Source organism: Rhinolophus hipposideros (assembly GCF_964194185.1).
Source record: "Rhinolophus hipposideros genome assembly, chromosome: 17".
NCBI classification, from domain to species: Eukaryota; Metazoa; Chordata; class Mammalia; order Chiroptera; family Rhinolophidae; genus Rhinolophus; species Rhinolophus hipposideros.
Genome location: NC_138063.1, coordinates 17,008,435 through 17,029,316, shown reverse-complemented (window position 1 = coordinate 17,029,316; position 20,882 = coordinate 17,008,435). Strand labels below are relative to the sequence as shown.

The 20,882-nt window shown below is 34.1% G+C and overlaps 1 protein-coding gene across 2 annotated transcripts in view; it reads left to right on the top strand.

Annotated features, from left to right (window-relative positions):
- The window catches only part of DCC (DCC netrin 1 receptor), a 1,070,394-nt gene that overhangs the window by 947,682 nt on the left and 101,830 nt on the right, over nt 1-20,882 (top strand). For both annotated transcript variants that reach the window (XM_081078113.1, XM_081078112.1), the window contains exons 19-21: nt 2,409-2,516; nt 11,169-11,363; nt 17,423-17,455. In XM_081078113.1, the coding sequence (XP_080934239.1) occupies nt 2,409-2,516; nt 11,169-11,363; nt 17,423-17,455 (336 nt within the window). The remainder of the gene's footprint in view (nt 1-2,408; nt 2,517-11,168; nt 11,364-17,422; nt 17,456-20,882) is intronic.

The following is a 20,882-nucleotide window of genomic DNA, read 5'->3' as shown; positions in this document are numbered from 1 at the left end:
AACATTCACATGACTTGAGGAAGAAGAACTAACTTGCACAACACCAGAAATAGGTTAGTTGTTAGATTGTTGTTGTTTTTTAATAACCAACCCTTCAATGTATTATTTTGCTAGCTAAAGTTGAAGAGTCATTTTATCTTTTTTGAATACCATAACAGATTCAGTGAATCAATCTAGTTATCATTTGACTGTTTTCTATAGAAGCATCAATTTGAATCTTAACACAGTTAAGAAAAAACAGACTATTCTAAAGACAGATCTTTCAATTTCTACTATAATTGGAAAATTCCTTATTATTCTTGGTATAATATTCTAAGTCACTTTGTGACTATATATTACATTTCTCTCTGTGGCTTAGAAGATACCTTGAATGAACTCTTTATGATAGATGTGAATGTTTAGTGTATCCTCAAGTTGGAATTCTATTTGGGAAGAGAGAAACTGGAAATAGAGTATTGATAATGCTTACATGTTGTACTATATGAGCAACAGAAGGGCCAAAGGAAATGGTAAGAGTAAAGAGGAGTTCAGAATTAGGACCAAGTTGCACCTGTCTTATAATGCACAAGCATTTCTGTGCAGAGATCAGGAAATTCACCGAGAGCCTAACCATAGAACTTAGATATGTTCTGAAATTGCCTATGTCAAACTAAGGGTAACTTCAAAAGTCTATTGATAAAAGACGTGGAGCACTGTGAGCTACCTAGAATGAAACCTGGTTGCATTTCAAAGCATAGCAAGCGAGACAGTAGGTGGAAAGAAACCTGGAAGATACAGGATTGACTTGGCCAGTTTGCTGCCATCTTTGAAGTATATAAACAAACAGAATTTAACTGAGTTAATTTTAAAGGTCTTATTGGCATTGTTTAATGATGAGTGAATCGGGCAGCATCCCATCTAACAAACAGAAAATAGTTTTGAGGTGCTGTACAAAATGGAAGGCTTTAATAGGCAGAAGGGTAGGGAAATCAGGAAATTCCTAGCAAAGAACGGATTATTACAGGCAAAGTCACCTTTCTTTGGAGAAGAGCAAGAGTCTATCAGGCAGATTACCTCACTAGTGCTGACCAGGTAATTCCAGATTGATTGGTTAAAGGCTGCTTTCCAGGGAGGGGCTGAAGCTGCAAATAAGTCTTGGTTTGCTGATGTGGGGTTTACCACAAATGATTCCATTCAGGGCAGGTGGGTTCCTTTTTAACAACTATATTTAAAATTTTGTTGATCACAGTGTAGGGGAGGAAAAATAATTTCCTTTACCCTTCTAGATTTTTGGCTGAGAACCCCGCCCTATAATAAAAGACAGATTAACAGGAGAAAAACAAACAGAAAATTAATAACATATAACCTTCCTGTATACATAGGCGATACCCAGGAATGGCCCAAGCCACCAACTTACATACCATCTCCTCAAAACCCAAAAGAAGATATTAAGGTGTGGGGGCTAGTTATGGGAGGTTATCAGGCAAATCACAGTAAAGAAGGGTATGGTTGTTCTGTAGATGTAAGTCTCTTTCTTCTCCACTGAAAAGAGTTTTTAGAGATTTTTGTTATCCTCCTATTCCTGGTACAAAAAGGAAGGTACCCTTACAACTGGAGATTTTCCTTATAAATATAAATTTCTCCTATAAAGGGTGACTTCTCAGTTTTCAGAGTTTGGCCTATGACTGATGTTTCTTAAAAATATTTAGCTTAAAATGATTCTTATACCAAAGAAGCATATTTTTGTGTGACAAATTCTGTTCCCATTCAAAATTGTAGGAAAAGTAGCTCTAAGAAATACAGGGTTTCATTCCATCTAATTTCATTCCAGGTTTATACTAAGATCCTCACGAATTCTTACCTCCTCTATTACCAAATATCTCTTGGCCTTCTTGTTAGAAGATATCTAGTATGTTACTTAAGCAAGATGTTTTGACCTGAGTTTAAATTTATATATTCTTTTTATTTTTTTTGGGGGGGGGAGTTAAGGAAATATATAATTAGGTGACATTTTCATTTGTAAATCTTACAATCATAACAGAATTATGTCTCTTGGAGACATGTGGTCACTAATCTCAAAAAAAATAATATGTGTGCATTTCTTTGTTCTTGTAATGGGTCCTACATTCATAGAGTAGTGCTCACTTAAGAATACCAGTTATACTTCTCCTCTAGAATCACACATATTCTCTTCTCTATATTTACTCCTTTGGAAGTCATTTAACTTCCATGAAAAAAACATTAAGTTCTGTATTTTTAAGTTTGTTTGCTTATTCCTTTCAAATACTTGAAACAAATTGTAAATGGTGAAATGAGCATGATGTACTGCATGATAGATTCTGAGTGTCAGCATCATGATTAGAAGTCCCATAAATGCCTGTTTTCTTTCACATCCAATGACAAGGCCTTGTCTCTGTTTCATCTCGCAGCCCCGACCTCTGCTCCCAAGGATTTGACAGTCATTACTCGAGAAGGGAAGCCTCGTGCTGTCATTGTGAGCTGGCAGCCTCCTTTGGAAGCCAATGGAAAAATCACTGGTAAGCTCTCTAGCTTTATTTCCAGCATTGTTCTGCTTGGCCTGTGATCACTTACCTTGTATGTGCTGCTGATGCCTTTTGTGTGTTAGTTTTCTGTCCCAACATTTCAGTTGACTTCCTCACCCTTTCTGATCGTCTCATCTTGCTCACAAATGACCATGGAATTCTTGGGATGGTGCGTACAAATACGCACACATACTCATTTCATTTGAGTTGCTTCCTGAAAGATGTGTATTACAGGTATATAGACCTTTTGTTTTTCATTCTGTGGAGCATTAGGACAATCTTCCAATGGATTGCCTCTGAGCACAAATGACTAAAAAGAAGCCTGTTGTTTGGAAATTATGAAACACAAAAGACACCTAATGACCATGTATGTTGTATAGTGCATACAAAAAAGGAGGTTTGTCTGAGGGGTGGGGGAGGGGGCAGGGGGGGCGGGTTGTTGTTTAGTTTCTCACTTAGCTTTTCACTTCTTACTTAAATCCTAAGGTTCAGAAGACACTTAATATTGACTGACAGAAATTGAACTTAATGAATATTTCACAGTGACAGATTTTATTTTACCAAATATTGCTGATAACATCAATGCTTAATTAAAGCGTCCATTAGAAGCCTGTAATGTTAATTTAGTATGAAAAATATAATAGAGTCCTATCAGAGATTTTGCATTTAAATAATCATTTTAGGCTTTTAATAGATGTCTTCATAGCATATAATTATGATGAAAAATATTGTATAACTAAAAGTGTGCACATTATAGTCGAATTAACTTGAACCATTGGGTTAGGCAAATGTAAGAGTCACTTCTTTTTTTCTTTATTGCATACCAGAGGTGGATAGCACTATTATAAATTAACAAAGTAATTCAGTCATTCTGTGATACAGAGATAAGTGTGGAAATAATAGTTCAGATGACACTCTTACTTCATGTGAGTTACTTTCTGAATTTTACAAAATGAAAAGATAATGTGGAAATTCCAAATGTGACTTAAATTTAAATTGAAGACTTGTTTTCTCTAGGCAATTGCTTTTAGTGCAATAGCTAACAGAATTTTCATTTGAGCTGATGACAAATATGGAAAAAGAAGAGGGATATAAAAATCTTTCCCAAATCTTATATGCTCAGCTGTCACTCTGCCAGGCTTTTTAAAATGGAAGGTGGCTCATTCTAATTTTCTTCTTATTTTCCAACCTCAGTGTTATGATCCATTTTCATTGGTTAGTCTATTTCAGTACTTTTGTAGATTTTGATTGGTTTACATGATGACTATTTTGTTATTTCATAAACAGTTATTTATAAGCATATGGAAATCAACAGATAATAAGTTTAAGAAGAAAAAAACTGAAGTTTTCTAAATAAAAACAACTTCTAATGGAAAAAATATGTATTTTGGGTAAAGGATAAAATAAGTCATATACTACCCAATTCTCCACTCTTATTTAAATAAATCTTATCAGATAGTCAATGTAAATAACAGAATGCATTTACAACTCTGAAAGGAAGCTTCATTTTGCTTTTCAAGAGAAAAAAATGGAAGTCTGCCCAGTATTAAGAAATATAAATTAATACAAGCAAAAAATCTAGTGTCCCAAAACCACAGTGTATGCATAAGAAACTTTGTCCACATATTTTATTTAGAGTTGTATGTTCAATAGTTCCCATTACTAACAATGTGTTCTCTAACAATGTGAGGTAAAAGTATGGGAGGCAATACCTCTTACCTTTAAAAGCCTAGTTCATTTATGAAGACCAAATTGTGATGATCAATTTGAGATATTTCAACTCAATTCAACAGAGAGCAAACACTAAGATCCCTTAAGACACCTTCTGTTCCATACATATTTTGAGTCTTTCAAACAAATTACTTTCGAAAATAAGATGATAAAATATTCAAAATAGCAGACCATTAGACAGCAGGTCCAGATTTACTACACTTGGTATCTCATGGAAGTACAATGGATACAGTGAGCACTTTTCCAGTGTGTCAGGACAGCTGTGTGCTTACATGGGGGAAATGTGCTCCCTTCCTACCTTTATATTTCTTTGTTTTCCTGAATCCTTGAATGTACACAGCAGTAGATCAGGGTAGTTAAGAATTAAGGACTCAAGCTTCTGAGGGAGAATTCTGGGCAAATGATTTAACCTTCCAGAGTCTCCCTTTCTCATCTATAAAGTAAGGATACTAAAAAAACTTCTTTTGTAGAAGTATTATAATAAAGTGTTGAGAAAAGTCCCTGATGCCCAGTAAGTACTGAAACAAATTAGGTATTATTATTCCAATTTGAAATCCATTCTAGGAAGAGGCTTTACTGATGTGCTCTGCATAGAACCCAGATCGTCAATTTTTAACTATATATACTTCAAAAAGATTACACACAAAAGAGGAAGAAGGAGGAGACCCAGATAATTCCAGTGCCTAAATTCCTTAATCATAAACTGGCAGCTTAAGAATTTGAACTGACATTTTTCAGAAGAAAATGGTTTGAAATGAGTTAAGCATTTATTATATGCTTGGGATTCTTCTAAGCACTTTACTATTATACGTGTTTATATATTCCTGTTATTCCATTTTGCAATGAAGAGACAAGGGTCTTCTCTGGGGTAAATGACTTTCCCAAAGTCAAAATAACCAAGAAGTAGCAGATCTAGGTGTTCCGTGAAAGGCCCTGTATGTAAAGTGGCCCCCAGATGCTGAAGGAGTGGAGAAACCAAAGAATGAGTCAGACAAGTCCAGATTGTTGGTTCATGATTTTAATAAGGAACTCACATACAGAAATGGAGTCCTGGGTGGCAGCAGGACACTCAGGTCTTCACATCTTTCACCCCCTAGACCACCCTGCTTTATCCGCCTCCCCACTCGCCCCCAAGATATGGACCTGCGTGCTAGGAAGAAAGGAATGTGTGGGTGGTCAGAGGGGAAACAAGAGGCCAGATACTGGAAGGCCCTGGCGTCAGCTTGAAATAAATAACATCAAGGCTGCTTTGCCCCAGGGGAGGCATTAATGGAAATTTTATGATTAGCCAGAAGCCTCTGTACCCATTCCAGAGTCTACCAGAGGGAAGAGTGAGGTGTCAAAGGTCAGGGCTCATTCACTCAGAAGTTAAGCTAGGGATCAACTTCATGATAGAGTCTGCTCTGTCTGCACATTAGGATTTAAAATTCAGGTTCATACTCTTAACCATTACACTATGTTTTGCTCCAACTTATTTGTATTCTACTGGTCTAAATCAGTGATTCTAGATTTATGGTTTAATTTATCTGAGGAGGAATTGAGCGTGGTATTTTCCAAGTGATTTTACTACAGCTAGAGTTGTGATACATTGATCCAAATAAATGCAGCATCCAACGTTATTTAAGACCAGAGATTAACACAGAGAGAGGGAAGAGTCAGTTCTTCAGAGCTTGTTTCTTTATCATTACTATCTAATGGTGAATCGCTTTTTCTGTGTCATTTGATTCTCTAGTCCAGTTCCTCTTCCTTGAAATTCTCTTCTCTCCTTTACTTTTGCTAAATCACCTAAATTAAACACTTTTATTTCCACGTCTAGACTATAGTTCAGTCTTGTTAGCAGACATTTCTTCCCTCTGTTCCTTAAGTATTGCCTCCTAGAATGCACATCTTTTTATTCTCTTTGTTACTTTCTCTGAAAAAGTGTCTACAAGATAGCCAGGGCTTCAGTGAGCACAAATGTATGACTCTGAAATCTGTATCTCCATCCAAGGAGTTCTAAATATATATGTACTACCTTATATTGTACATTTCCATTTGCTTGTCTTATCGGTGTCTCATTCTATTCCTTAATCCATCTCTCTACCCTACTTTCTCTCTCTCTCTCTCTCTCTCTCCCCCCCCCCCACCATAACCTGTTAAGTAATGCACTATTATGTTCTGTAATAGGTTGTAAGACCGTTCAGGAGTGTGGACCGAGCTGGGCACTCACACTGAAATGCTATGTATCTAAATATTTTTACTCCCATCATTTCAGAAGCCTCCATAGTTCACACAGTTGCATAAGTTGTAAATTTCATCATCTTGACTTCTTCCTCTTTATCTCCTTTCCATTTAATCATGAGAGAAATCCAAATGTTTGCAGTGTAAGGCTCAAAATTCCATGAGAACAGGTTTCAAATTTTGTTCAATTCTTTCTCCCCAGTAACAATATTCTTAACATGTAGTAGATAATTAATAAATATTCATTGAGTATAGTAATCATTGAATTGCTAGTCAATCTACTGTTTGATTTGAAACCAAAGTTCCAGTTCTTCCAAATATGACATTTTCTTAAGATTTATTAGTATTAAGAAAGAATAGCTGTAGCATTTACTAAGTAGTTACTATGTAGAAGATAATATAATAGAAATACCCATATGTTTTAAGTTCTTAAAATGCATTATCTTACAGAAACTTATTTTCCAATGAGAAAATTGAGACATACATAGATTAAGCAAATTGCTCAAACTCACAAAGCTAGTAAATGTTAGAGCTCTGACTTGAGGTCAGGTCTTCCTGAATTCATAGCCTGTTATTTTTGACCACAAAGAAAGAAGAAATGGGTCCTTCCTTCCTTGTATAACTGCTTATATAGATGATTATCAGAATTAATTTTATTTTAAGCTGAAAGCTCTCATTGGGATGAGCTCCCTTTTGGTAGGGGCCATCTTGGTCTTCCCTGTACTGCCCATCTACCTGATTGATCCATGGAAGGTAACCAATAATGAGTGGCAAGAAGTATGGAAGAGGACAGAAGAGAGGGGGAGAGGTGGAACTGAACACTTTCTGACACTTTGCGTCTAGAATTACAACTGCCTATTTGTATAAATGGAGTCAAAATGACAGATGTATGAGGTTACATTTTATATGTACTAAGAAAAATGTTATCCCAATATGGGTGTGCCCGGGTGGGTTAACAATCCCAGGTTTTGCAACCTATGATGGGACATAATACTTCATTATTTGCCCAGCTGTGGTGGTAAGAGACAACAATGAAGTAGCAAAATGTAAGAGAAAAGGATGAGAAAGACAGAGACTTGGACACAGATAAATTAATATATAGGTAGAGAAAGTCAATGTGAAACCAATGAATTTGTTCCAACCTGTGTGGTTAAATGGAAATCTATTAGGTAAGACTTTCATAATCGACTTAATAGCCTCCAAACATACCAAACTCATATATCCAAATGAAATTGTATGCTTTCTTTAAGGCCATTTTCTTTTTTTAGTGTTGAATGATATAGTGTGTTTCTATTCCCCATCTCAGTTCTCAGATTTACAAAAACAAAATAGGTTTCCCCACCAGTAGCAGAAAATTGCTCAAATACAATTTGAACTGGTCAGAACTTGATGCTTGTATCTTCAGCCTTACTTGATCCATAACTGTCATTTTAAATGCTTAATTAAATACATTTTACATATAAAAATAAAACACAGTAAACGTAAATATTTTATTCTTATTTCATAAATGAAGAAAATCATGAGAATGTGTAGCTGACCTGGGACAAGAACACAATTCTTCAAGCTTTCAGGTTAATCATACACTTAAAACACTCCATGAAAACGTGAACAATTTAATTAAATGTCATGACTGGAAAACGTGTATATTTACTGGCTAGGGGATTTCATTCAATAAGTAAATTTCAATACCTATATGTGAAGACTATTTTATTAGTTTTTTTGAAGAATAAAATGTAATATAAGATTTGGCTCCTGACCAAAGGAATGTTTTTATTCTTAGGACATGCACATAATAAAAGCTAAAAAAAAATGTTATGAATACCAGGGTCTTCTATTCAGTAGATATAATTCTTTGGGGACAAGAAAGGAAACTGCTCTGGCTCAAAGAATATTAGGAGATTTTATTGATGTTGATCATAAAAGCTGAGTTATAAATGGACATCAATGAATCAGAAACAACTGTTTTATCCAATGATACGTCACAATCCCTTTTGAATTATAGTCTTCCAATTTTAATATTAACCAGAGAGAGGAGTCTTACAACCTTTATAAGTTTTGCAGAATTCTTTATCTTGCTCTTTTATCTTCTCCTGAGCTTTGCATCTTAAGACATTCATATCTGTAGCAATTATATATATATATGTATAACATATATATATATATATGTGTGTGTATATATATATATATATATATATATATATATATAATTGTTTTGGATTAATATCTCAACAAATGCCAAAACAAAAAGCAAAAAAAAACAACAGATTCCGTATACCAGTGAAAGCAGGGATTCTTAATCTTGCTGAATCATAGAAATTATCTGGGGTGCTGATTACTGGGGGGTTATATTTAACCTATTGTACTGTCAATTGTTGTGTTGCAATATCACCACAAATCCAGCATCTTAAAACAACACACATTTGTTATCTCACTGTTTCTGTTGGTCAGGAATCCAAGCACAGCTTAGCAGAGTACTCTGCGTCAGGGGCTCTTACAAGGCAGCAAGCAGGGTCTTAGACGAAATAGATGTCTCATCTGAGGCTTGACTAGGGAAATATTTGCTTCCAAGTTTATGTGGTTGTTGGCAGGATTCAGTTTCTTACTGGCTGTTGATCAGAGCCCATCCTGAATTACCTACACATGGTCTTCTCCATCTGGCAACTTATTTTATCAAAGCCAACAAGGGAGAGAGTCTATAGAGTCTGCAAGCAGGACCGAAGTTATAATCTTAGGTAATGTAATCATGGCAGTAATAATTCATCACATTTACTGTCTTCCATTGGTTAAAAGCAAGATTTAGGTTCTGTGTACACTTAGACAGAAAGGATTATATACAGGTGTGAGTACCAGGGGGTGGGGAAAATTGGAGGCTGTCTAAGTCTCCGTCTGCCACACGTATTAAATCAAAATGCCCTTTCTTGGGATCTGTTTTGTAACTTATACCCAGCCACCAGGTAATTTTTATGATTGGGCAGATTTGGGAAACACCAAACTCGGGAAAAGGTCAAAGCAAAAGCAAAAGAGATACGAGTTTTCAGCATTTATCTGAATTTAAGAGAAATGGACTTCTGGATCTTGGAGTTTGCAACATTGCTTAATCCTGTAGAATCACAAGGAAGAAAGATACAGTTCATTGCCTAGAACAGATCCCCCAAACCCAAGCCTAATTCTGTAAGTCACTATGGCATTAAGTGATGAATGATTAAAAGATCATGTAAATGCTCGTATACTTTATGGAAGTGGATTACAAAGTTTACAACAAGAAATTCTCACTATAGAGGAAAGTTTCATACGTTAGATGTAGCTTAAACTAGACCTTGATGGATGGGTAAGATTTGGTATATGTGCTGCCGAAGCGAGCACATGGATGGGTAAGATTTGGATAGAGAGAGTGAGCAATAGGAGGGAGGTAGGAATAAGCATAATAAGGAGACTTTACTGCAGTCTTCTTGGACTAAGGGTTTGTGCTGAGATATAAGTAGTGTGTATGGTTATTTTGGGAGGGAAGTGAACCTCAGTCAGGGGGTGACATAACCATTGAAAGACCTATGTGTGAGGGTCCCCAGTCCAGATAGGACAAGAAGGATTCAAAAGGAAAGAAGGAATGAATCAAAGAAAACACAGTTTTCAAAAAAATATGATTCACAAAGGATGTATTCAATGCATAAGAATAGGACTAGGGATATTTGTGGCCTAATACAGATATCATTGCAGAATTTTGACAAAGATGGAGGCTGGCACTGTATTCATGTACAAAGACTTCTACAATGAACTTTTTTACACTTTCATCTGATAGTATAATATAAAATTATAAATTAATGCTTTTAAATAAAAATTAGCTTACATATCAGCAAAATATAATATTACAGTATGAATATTTTGCAAGGGTACCTCAATATATGTTGGTGCATATTAGACTATCACCACTGAGTACCCTACTAACATTCAAGTAACATATCCCTTAACATAAAGGATAAATGATGCAATCAAATGGTAGATTATTAATATTTGAGTTATTCATGGAGTAACTTACAGTTATCCAGAAATACCTTGTCTTTTTTAAATTTTCCTAGGTGGAGTGGATTAAGCAAAATAGTGTTGGATTTTGAGTATGGCAGTAGAGGATATTATCCTAGCTTTTTTGCCGCCTAGCTTGGATCATTCTCATCTTCATCATCTGTGAAAGGAGAGCAACCATGTCCCTGCAAACCTCACAGAGATATTACAATAATCATATATGGTCATGTATTTTTATAAAACTATACATGCATGGCATTTTGTACTTTTCAATGTATCATTTATGCATAAGCCATTACTTATTTTCATTATTGAAATACAGTGAAAATTATACAGACTTGTTATCTAGGTTTTACATTTTTTTCATGCTTGTATATCAGAATAAACCAATAATCAGAATATATAGGCAGCATAAACTTTGCATTTTTAAGTATGACATATTTTTTATTTCTAATGGCTCATTCCATTTTCAGATTCTGTACACTGAAGCAATTATTTATTTAATCCTTGCAAAATGAAAAAAAAATCATTATTTGCTGAACCAAATACTATAGTTTATAGATTGTGGACTAATAATAATCATTGCAAATTACATTTGGGAAGCACAGATGTTTGGAAGCAGAAATATAGCATGCAGTCAGTACACTAAGCAAAGTTTGGCTTCATCTATTTATGCAGCTTATATCTTGTTTTATACCTTGGACAAGAACATACCAATTGATGACTGGATTATGGAAACAATCAGTGGTGATCGGCTTACTCATCAAATCATGGATCTCAACCTTGACACTATGTATTACTTTCGAATTCAAGCACGAAATGTGAAAGGAGTGGGTCCCCTCTCTGATCCCATCCTCTTCAGGACTCTGAAAGGTTTGAATCATTCTATTATTGCCTTTCTTTTCCTTTGGGATTGTTGTAAAATTGTTTTGGATTCTGTGTTAGGAATTGCCCTATACCATTTCTGTTGGCAGCATGACTATGGTGAACATTCAAAATAAATTAAAATGCAAATTAAAACTACAAGGAAATATCACCTCATGCTTGTTAGAATGTCCATCCATCATCAAAAAGACAAGAGATCGCAAATGCTGGTATGGATGTGGAGAAAAGGAACCCTATGCACTGTTGGTGAGGTTGTAAATTGGTGCAGCCACCATGGAAAACAGTACGGGGTTCCTCAAAAATTAAAAATCGAACTACTATATGATCCAGCAATTCTACTTCTGGGAATATATCCAAAGGAAATGAAAACACTAACTGGATATGAGATCTGCACCCCCATATTGGTAGCAGTATTATTTAAAATAGCCAAGACATGCAAACGACTTAAGTGTTCATCAATGGATGAATGGTTAAAGAAGTTGTCGTATATATACACAATACAATATTATTCAGCCATTAAAAAAAAAGGAAATTACTACCATTTACAACAATATGGATGGTTCTTGAAGGCGTTGCGCTAAGTGAAATAAGTCAGAAAAAGAAAGACAAATACTGTAATATTTTATTATGTGTGGAATCTAAAAATAAACAAGCAAGCAAACAAAAACACATCAAACACATAGAAAAAGAGATCAGATTTGTGATTATGAGAGGCAGGGTTGGGGAGGGGGGATTTGGAGGATGGTGGTCAAAAGGTAAAAACTTCCAGTCATAATATAAATAAATACTAGGGATGTAATGTACAACATACTGACTACAATTAACACTGCTGTATAATAGATCGGAATTTTGTTAAGAGAGTAGATCCTAAGCGTTCTCATCACAAGAATTTTTTTCATTTCTTTTTATTGTAACTAGATGAGATGATTTACGTTAAATAAACCTATTGTGGTAATCATTTCACTATATATGTAAATCAAACTCTCAGGCCATACACCTTAAATATATACAGTGATATATATATCAATTATTGCTCAATAAAATTAGAAAAAAAAATTAATGAAAATGTACCATTTTGTCCTGAAAGCCAGCATGTCAAAGAAAGATCTATTATATTATTATATGTTCTGCCATCAGCACAATGCAGACGTTTTAACTTGACTTTTTTTCATTTATAATTCTTTTGGAATTTTATATTGATTTTGTGAATATTGGTTCTAGTCAAAATATAATGAAAACCTTTAGACATTTTATGTGAGGGAACAAAATTAAAAAGCTTGAAATATGTGCGTGGTATACTCTTGCCAACGTTAAATATTTTCTTTCAGGAACTATTGTCCTTACATATTAAAGAAAATTTTGGTATGGCAAGACAGAAAATCTCAAACAAAATGATTGTGTTTATTTTAAGGACTCAGGATAGCAACTGCAAAAACAAATCTTGCAGAATGATTAGAAGAAAACTCCACATGCTTGCAAGAATAAAAATTAGTACTCACTTTAAGTGTAGTTTTATGTTCATAGAGAAAAATACTGAGGCCCAGTAATAGTAACCACATCAAAATGATCTTTATATAAGTCTTTTCTATTTTAAAGCACAATATTATTTTTCTGGAGGACAAATGGTTACAATAGCCTCTATTATTTAGCAATTGAAAATAATTCAGATGTCCCATAGCTGATATTTAAAGATATGTATTTGAGGAGTGATGTGTGTTGTTCTAAAGAAGGATATTTGGCTCTTCAATCTGTGATCACATTATGCCTACATAGTTGACTAAAACTGGATAATATATGACAGACAACTTAAAAATTACAAACACATGGCTGACATTTTCACCCAGTTGTTTGACATACTAAAGAGTCTTAGAATAACTATATAGTCTATTTCTCAATTCTCCTAGAAAACGTACTCTAATAAATAGTGGATTTTTGAATTCTGGTGAACCAGCTATTCAAAAGCTGGAATTGGTAACAGCCAATCTGAAAATCTGCACGAATACACAAACAAGCATTCAGCCTACGCCTGCATGACAGTTCAAAGTAAGAGTTGGGAGGGAGACAGGAGGAAATGAGCTAATCTTTGTCTATCCGGGTTTTTAGGGCTTCATGTCTAAATCAGGTTGCACTCCAAATGAGCAATTGAAAGGAAACTGGTTATTCATTTTGTGGGAGCATGAAATGTAACTAGATAATGTTTCACAAATGCTTCATCTTTATCTACAGACGAGTGCCAAATTAATTTTATGCTCATACTGTGTGCCAACTAGAGATCTCAGGGAGGGTTTAAGATGACTTGAGGCATCCAAATGTATTAAGCAGCAGAGTGATGATTTGTCACAGGATTTACAGGCTCACACTGATAATCGTCCTGTAGGTTATTTAATGAACTCCGTATCTCTTTTGGTACTGTTACCCTAAGTGCCCTAAACGCACCTATGAAATGATGTTCAGAACTCAGAACAAACTCAAGTATTTGTTATACATCATAATAGTCCACAGGAGTTATTTCTAATATCCTTATTTGAATGTTTAATATTGTCTGCCCTAAGTATATCATGCTCCATGAATAGCCACTTAGATTTTTTTTAAACAAATCTTGCTTAAAAAGTAAACTAAGTTTCAGATGTCTTAAGTGCACTTTAAGTTTTCAGAAATATTGATATTACCCATCTCTATCAATAATGGGTATTGTACACACATACATCTTACATGTCACTTACAATGACAAATGTTCTTAGGTAAATAAATTACTCATCATAAGAGACTGGAAGCCACAAATGAACCAAATCTAAAGACATAAAATCACCATGCTATTGCTCTTTGATTTAAGATTTTTATTTTCCAAAGCTGCTTCAAAACATAAGGCCACTGTTGCTCAGAGTGTAACTGTGTTTGACAGAGAGAAAAGTTTACCTGTTGTCCTGAAGCAGAGGAAACTCTCAGCAGTCTACTGGGTAACAGGCAACTGCTTTATTATAATTACATCCCAGGCAGGTGTCCACAAGCTTCATTGTTTTGTATTCAATCTTTGTAAAGATAGAAGCATTTTCTACTAGAGACGAGAGTTTTGTCTTTTTCAGTTTTAGCTACCAGCCAGAAACATACAGAAAACTCAATCAGTAATCACTGGTTAATTAAAAGGACATTTATAATAAAACAGGGATTAAGTTCCCATACCCTTATGTACATGAATATATGTGGTGTGTCTGACTCTTTCCTTGGCATATTAATTAAAAGACTCTTGAATTGATCCTCTGACCACATAGGGCTCTGCAAATGCCCACCTCCCTTTCCCAAATCCTCCTCATTACACATTACAATACCCACACACTGTCAAATGCTTGGAAGATGTGTAAGTCATGTTTATCTCTTCCTATCACACAGTTGTTCCAACCAGTAAAGTAAGCTTATCCATGTTGGCCTGTCTAGTAATAGGGAGGAAGGATGCTTCTAATGAAGTAGACCAAAGAGGGTTTCCGTGGAAGGATGCAGTCACCTCCTACGCACCAAGAAGCAGGCTTCAACAATGAAAGAGCAGTAGAGTATGGTGTATTCTCTGGGCATGGGCATCTTTCATCATCATTCTGAAATGTGCCTCTCTCTTGTCCAAGGATATGGAACTGAAAGCTCTGTACCAGAATACAAAAAAGTTTTACTCTTCAAATTATTTGGGGACAAAATGCATGATTTTCTTGACAACTGACAGAGGTCATTAAAACGACACAAATTATAATATGTTCAAGCCATTATTTGTCTTTTTAAAAAGTAACTATTAGAACATATTTGGTTCCTGTTGTGAAACATTCTTTAGTAGATAACCTTTCTTGAGACATTCAGTATTTCTCAAGTTATATATAGTCCAGATTTGCTAAGAGTAAAACAAATCCAAAAGATAAGAATGAAGATGAGATTGTCCACCATAACATATATTTGTCACTTGCTAAAATATTTGTTAGACTGCAGATAATGTGTGTATATAATTTAAGACAAAGGGAGAGATAAAGAATGTAAATGAGATGAGATTGTTTCTTTTTCCTTTCTTTCTTTTTTGTTTTTTTTATTATATAATTCCAAACAGTTTTCCCCTAAATATGAGATGCTGATTTTGGTAGTTTGTCTATTGTGTCCTATTCTGGCTACCAAACTTTTACCCTTCCTACATGGTGTGGTCCTTCCCCATTGCTACTGGAGAACTGGTATTAGCACTTCCTACAACATAGTATCCTTCCTTTAAAGCTATATTAGAATCCTATCCCTGTCTATAAAGTACAGATAATTCAGTTACCTCTCAACAGCGCCTGTCCTCAACAACCCCTAACACTATAATAAAATGTGTTTTGAGAAGCCATTAGTCTTTAATGCTAAGAGAGAAAATCAAGACAAAAATTAAATTATTATGATTAGATTAGGATAGATTAGATTCAATAAGCTGGTAAGTTTTAAAATATTTGTTAAATCTTGAAGTGATACAGACGTTTATAAAATTTATATAAAGCTTGTAGAATCTTAATGTAATCAACGCTGTTATGTATACCATTTTCCAATGAGTCCTTCAGAATTCAAAGTCTGCTTCTTATTGAGATACCATTCCTAGTTTACTTTTTTCATAGACTATGTCTACATATTATTTTAAAATTTAAAAAAAAATTATAAATGATCTTTAGTTTAGAAATTTGTCCATCTATAATGTGACATTAATAAACCCTGTTCATTTTAAAGGGGCTTTTGTTAACAGCATTATTATTTAAATATTTTGATTCTATGTATTCTTTTGGACAATAATTTGCATTCCTTAATTTAGAAAAGGAAGGACCACTACCTGCAAGACTTTAAGTTATTTTTCAAAGGATGATGATAGATTTGCTAGGAGACTGCCACACATAAAGAGGGAACCGACTAAAGTATAGGTTGCTGCTCATGCAAATGCTATTATATTTTTCTGTGTGAATTTAACTGAGGCATATAAAAGAAGCAAACCAGCAAGAGCAGAAGTCTATGCGTGAAGTTTAACTGCAATTGAGTTAAATATGCCCAAAAGACTCAAAGCTCAAAGAAAATCAAGTATAGATGAAATAATTCTAATTGATGGAGGCTTACAAAGATAATACACTGGTCAAAATGACATATCAAAATTTCTAGCAAAGCACTGATACTAGAGATTTACCTCCCACATAGTTACATTTGGTCAATAAAAAATAAGCCATTTTTTAAAAAATTTAGAGATTTTTTTTAAAAAGTTAAAACAAAAGCAAACTCATAGATACTGACAACAGACTGGTGATTACCAGAGAGGATGGAAGGTGGGGAGAGGGGGCAAAACGGATAAAGATGATCAAATATATGGTGACAGATGGAAATTAGACTTTTTGGTGGTGAGCATGCTACAGTGTATACAGATACAGAATTATAATGTTGTACCCCTGAAACTTATATAATGTTATTATTCAATGTTACATCAAAAAAAATTAAAAGTTTTTGAAAAGAAACCAACAAGGAAAAAGTCAATTTCCAGAATATTACTCATAACTCAATTGAAGTTGTGAACAACTCAAGACTTCTCTTCACAAGGTCTAAAAATTTATCAAACCATTTAGATTAAACCATGTTCATGACATTTTATTATTTTACCATATTCATGTGAGAATTGGTTAATTTCTCTTAAAAACAAATGAATACAAGAAAATTGCTTTCTTAACTTATTTAAAATATGTGGGTAAAAATTCCTTGGTCATTGCATACATTTTTTACTATCAATTATATTTTTAATTAAACTTGTGTGATGATTATTCTGAGTTTATGTTTAGAGGAATGTGACGAATAACGTTTTTAAGAACACATTTATACAGCAAAAACATTATTTTCATTTTTTCCTCTAGTGATTTAATAGAAATAATTACATTAACGTTGATTCGTTATCAATTTTATTTCAATAGGGCATTGGTCTTCTTGTGAAAATTTGCCAACAAAAACTGTTGATTTGAAATGTCACCTTTCTTTCTGGGAACTGTCAAAGTCTAATAATAATATTTCTTTTCCCTCCACAGTGGAACACCCTGACAAAATGGCTAATGACCAAGGTATGGTGGCTCAATCTGTCATTTTTGTTTCCCTCCTTGAATCAATCTTGTCTGTTGGAAATGTCAGTCATTATTTTGTATTCCGCTTTTCACCTGGTCCATACACCTGATGAAGCAGACACTGGCGTGATAATTAATCTTGTTAATGAAGTTCTGCTTGGCTGAGGCCGAGTTTCTGATAGGGAAGATGTAAATTTTCTGGAGAGGAAATTGTTTTGTCTCTATTCTGAAGGACCAATTAAAATGTCAAGCTTCTTTGTATGAAATAAATTTTTCTTCTCTGTCTGAACTTCTGAATAATTCACGTTAAGTATAATTAAGCTCAGCATAATTTTCAAGCTGCTCTTCTACCCTTTCCTGAGCTGTGGATTAAAGTTTGGGGGCTCTACAGAGAAACACAATAAATCATGTGTGCTTTTCCTCTACAATGAGTTTTTAATAAATAAAAACAAAGCTAGGTCAACTTTTTTAGGGTGTTACTATTGTTCATTTTGAAGCCAGAAAGCTTTCAGTTCATGAAATCAGATGCTGGTTGAGTTGACGTATTTTATCCTCTTTCCAATCATTTGCTTGAAGCTGACTTGTGTAAAGAACCAGGGATGGTTTTAAACAAAGGAAAATGAACATAAATAAGAGTTATCCATTAACTCACAGGTAGATATGAATTTGCTATGACCATGATTTGTACAGTAATAAATCAGGATTCTGTTATTTTTACACTAAGAATTAGAATGCTAGAGGAGAAAAAGAATACTTTATGAGTTTTATTTTTTCAGGATGTTATATTCTTTAAAGAAGGGGGAGTTTGGAAATACTCATAACTGGTTATAGTCAGTGTTGGTATTTGTTGGTTCAGGGTCTGCAGCTTGTATATTTTGTCTTCTGCTGTGGATATCTACTGGCAGCAGAACTTACTTACAAGTACCATGTCTTATAAGGCCCTACATTGTAGATTGGGGGAAACATTCTTTAACAAGAATACTTTTTAACTTTTGACAAGTATTAAGCATCTGGTTCTTAAGGCTCACTAACAACAGAAGGTTACCTACATGAGTGGTATTTTATTTAACGATCCTCTGTTCAGGTTTATATCTGGATCCTTATACTGTGTCTCTGCTTCAAAGAACATTGCTAGTGTTTCACACAGGGAGTAACAGAAATGATGCCATGCACAGAAATGTCTACCCAGAGTTAACGTTTCCATTAATCGCCTAGCTGTCCCTGCTTGCTTCTACTTAAAAAATTTTCGTAAGATCAATATCTACTAAATAGTGATCTTTGTAAAACTATTAATAATGAATAATTAGCAGTTAGCATCTATTTACTTAGGGAAATTAAATGTTAGTACTGGCCAAATCCAAAGCTGGAGTAATTAATTAACAGAAGTGGCTTTAGTTTTTCAGTTATAAAATAAAACGACCTCTCATAGCTTTCTTAACTTAAATGAATTTGGAACTTCGACAGGCATATGACTTCTAATTTTTGAAATTATAGTTACAAAAATTACAGAGAGAGTCAAAGAGAGAAAAGAAACGCACAAAAACGTTTTGAAGTAACTGAACCAGGTGAAATGTTACATTATTAGCCATTTGGATTACAACATGCTCTGAGCTTTCTAATAAATGGATTTCCAGTTGTCTCTGGATTCCCTTTGGTTGTTTTTTGCTGTTATTTTTTTAATTAACTTTTTAAAAATATTATTTTAAGCTACAAAAATATATTTTGTAAATTGATCCTTTTATAAAAGAAACAAGAATAAATTATTCCCCAGTTCCTCTGATCACACACTCTCCATGGATTTTACTCAGATTTTCACATCAACAGTAAAATCAGAGCAATTAACAGGAACAAAAGTAATTCCCCAAAGTTATTGCCAGTGGTTGAGTCTGTTAATATGGTTGGACAATTGTTCTTTTTCTTCATCTAATATTACTTAGAAAAATCCTGTCACATAACATATCGCTTGGCCCCTTATTCAATCACAGCTGGTATACAGTTGGTCAAAATGATAGGTTCTAAATTTTACATCAAACTTAAATCACTTGTAAAATTAAGGGGGACTGATAATATCTAATTTAGTGGTTATAAGTAATATCTTTACATTCTTACAAAGAAAGCATATAAAATTTTCTGGCCATCCAAAACTATTTATAAACAGAATCAGCCTTCTTAGTTGATAGCCAAGTGCATGAAAAATAACCCAAAGTAAAGATCCCTCTAAGGTTGACGGAAATAGTAGGAAAAAGCAGTTCTGGAAGTTTCTACTCTTAGCATATATCATATCAGTTAAATATGCTTTACCGTACTTACTGTTAGATCAATTTACCCCTTCTCATGGCAACATGATCCCACTGTTATATTTATGACAGATGCTAAATTTCTGTTAAGAGAAATTCTCTCTGAGAAAAATTTAGCACCCTGGGTCAAAGTTAACCTTGCAAGGATGGATCTTAAGTAGTCTTCATCTAATATGAGAGAAAATGAGAAACATTTGATTTTTTTTTTTAAATATATCTTTGTAGGGTCTTGTCACAATTTCTTTTTCTTGGAATCTGTTATCTGCCCTGAAGACCATAAATGTGAAAACAAAGTCAGTTATATAATAATTGAATCAGTTGTGATTTGGGGGAAATATTTTCTTCTGAATAGTAATAGCAATAGTAAGGGGGGTGGGGGGAGGGAGATCAGGGTAAGGGGGATCAAATATATGGTGATGGAAGGAGAACTGACTCTGGGTGGTGAACACACAATGGGATTTATAGATGATGTAATACAGAATTGTACTCCTGAAATTATGTAATTTCATTAACAATTGTCACCCCAATAAATTTAAAAAAAAAAGAATTGAATTTAGGGAGTTAGAGTAGGAACAACAGAATAAAAGCAAAGTAGAAAATAATAAGCAAAGCATAGATTAATGAAATAAAATATAAACAATAAAGGAGATCAATAAAAAATTTTAAAAAAAGAAAATAGTAGACAATTTGCATAGAACTCTTTTATCCTTTAGTAATTGTAAATTGATTATATCTCGCATTTGCTTAACCCTCTAATCTCAATCTACTCTATAATTCTTCTTTTTTTGCTTCCTCTTATCTCTTGTTCCACTTCCTAATTATTTCTCTAGTCTCTCCCAGGCACAAGTGGCCAATTAGGTTGAAAGTAATCATGATATTTTAGAGATTAACCAAAGTTTAATTTTTGGGAGGGTCAGATAGGCTAGGGAAATTGTGTGAGCTATGTGAAGTGAATGAAAAAGAAATAGAAATCTTCTGCTTTCATTTTATTTTCTTCTTTCTCTTCCATATTTTGGTAAAATCCCTGTCACTTTGTTTGTGTCTGTGTGGGCATGTATAATAGTAAAATGAGCCCTTATGAACCTCTCATCACCACTCCATGCTCTAAAAGCATAAGATGTATTGACTCA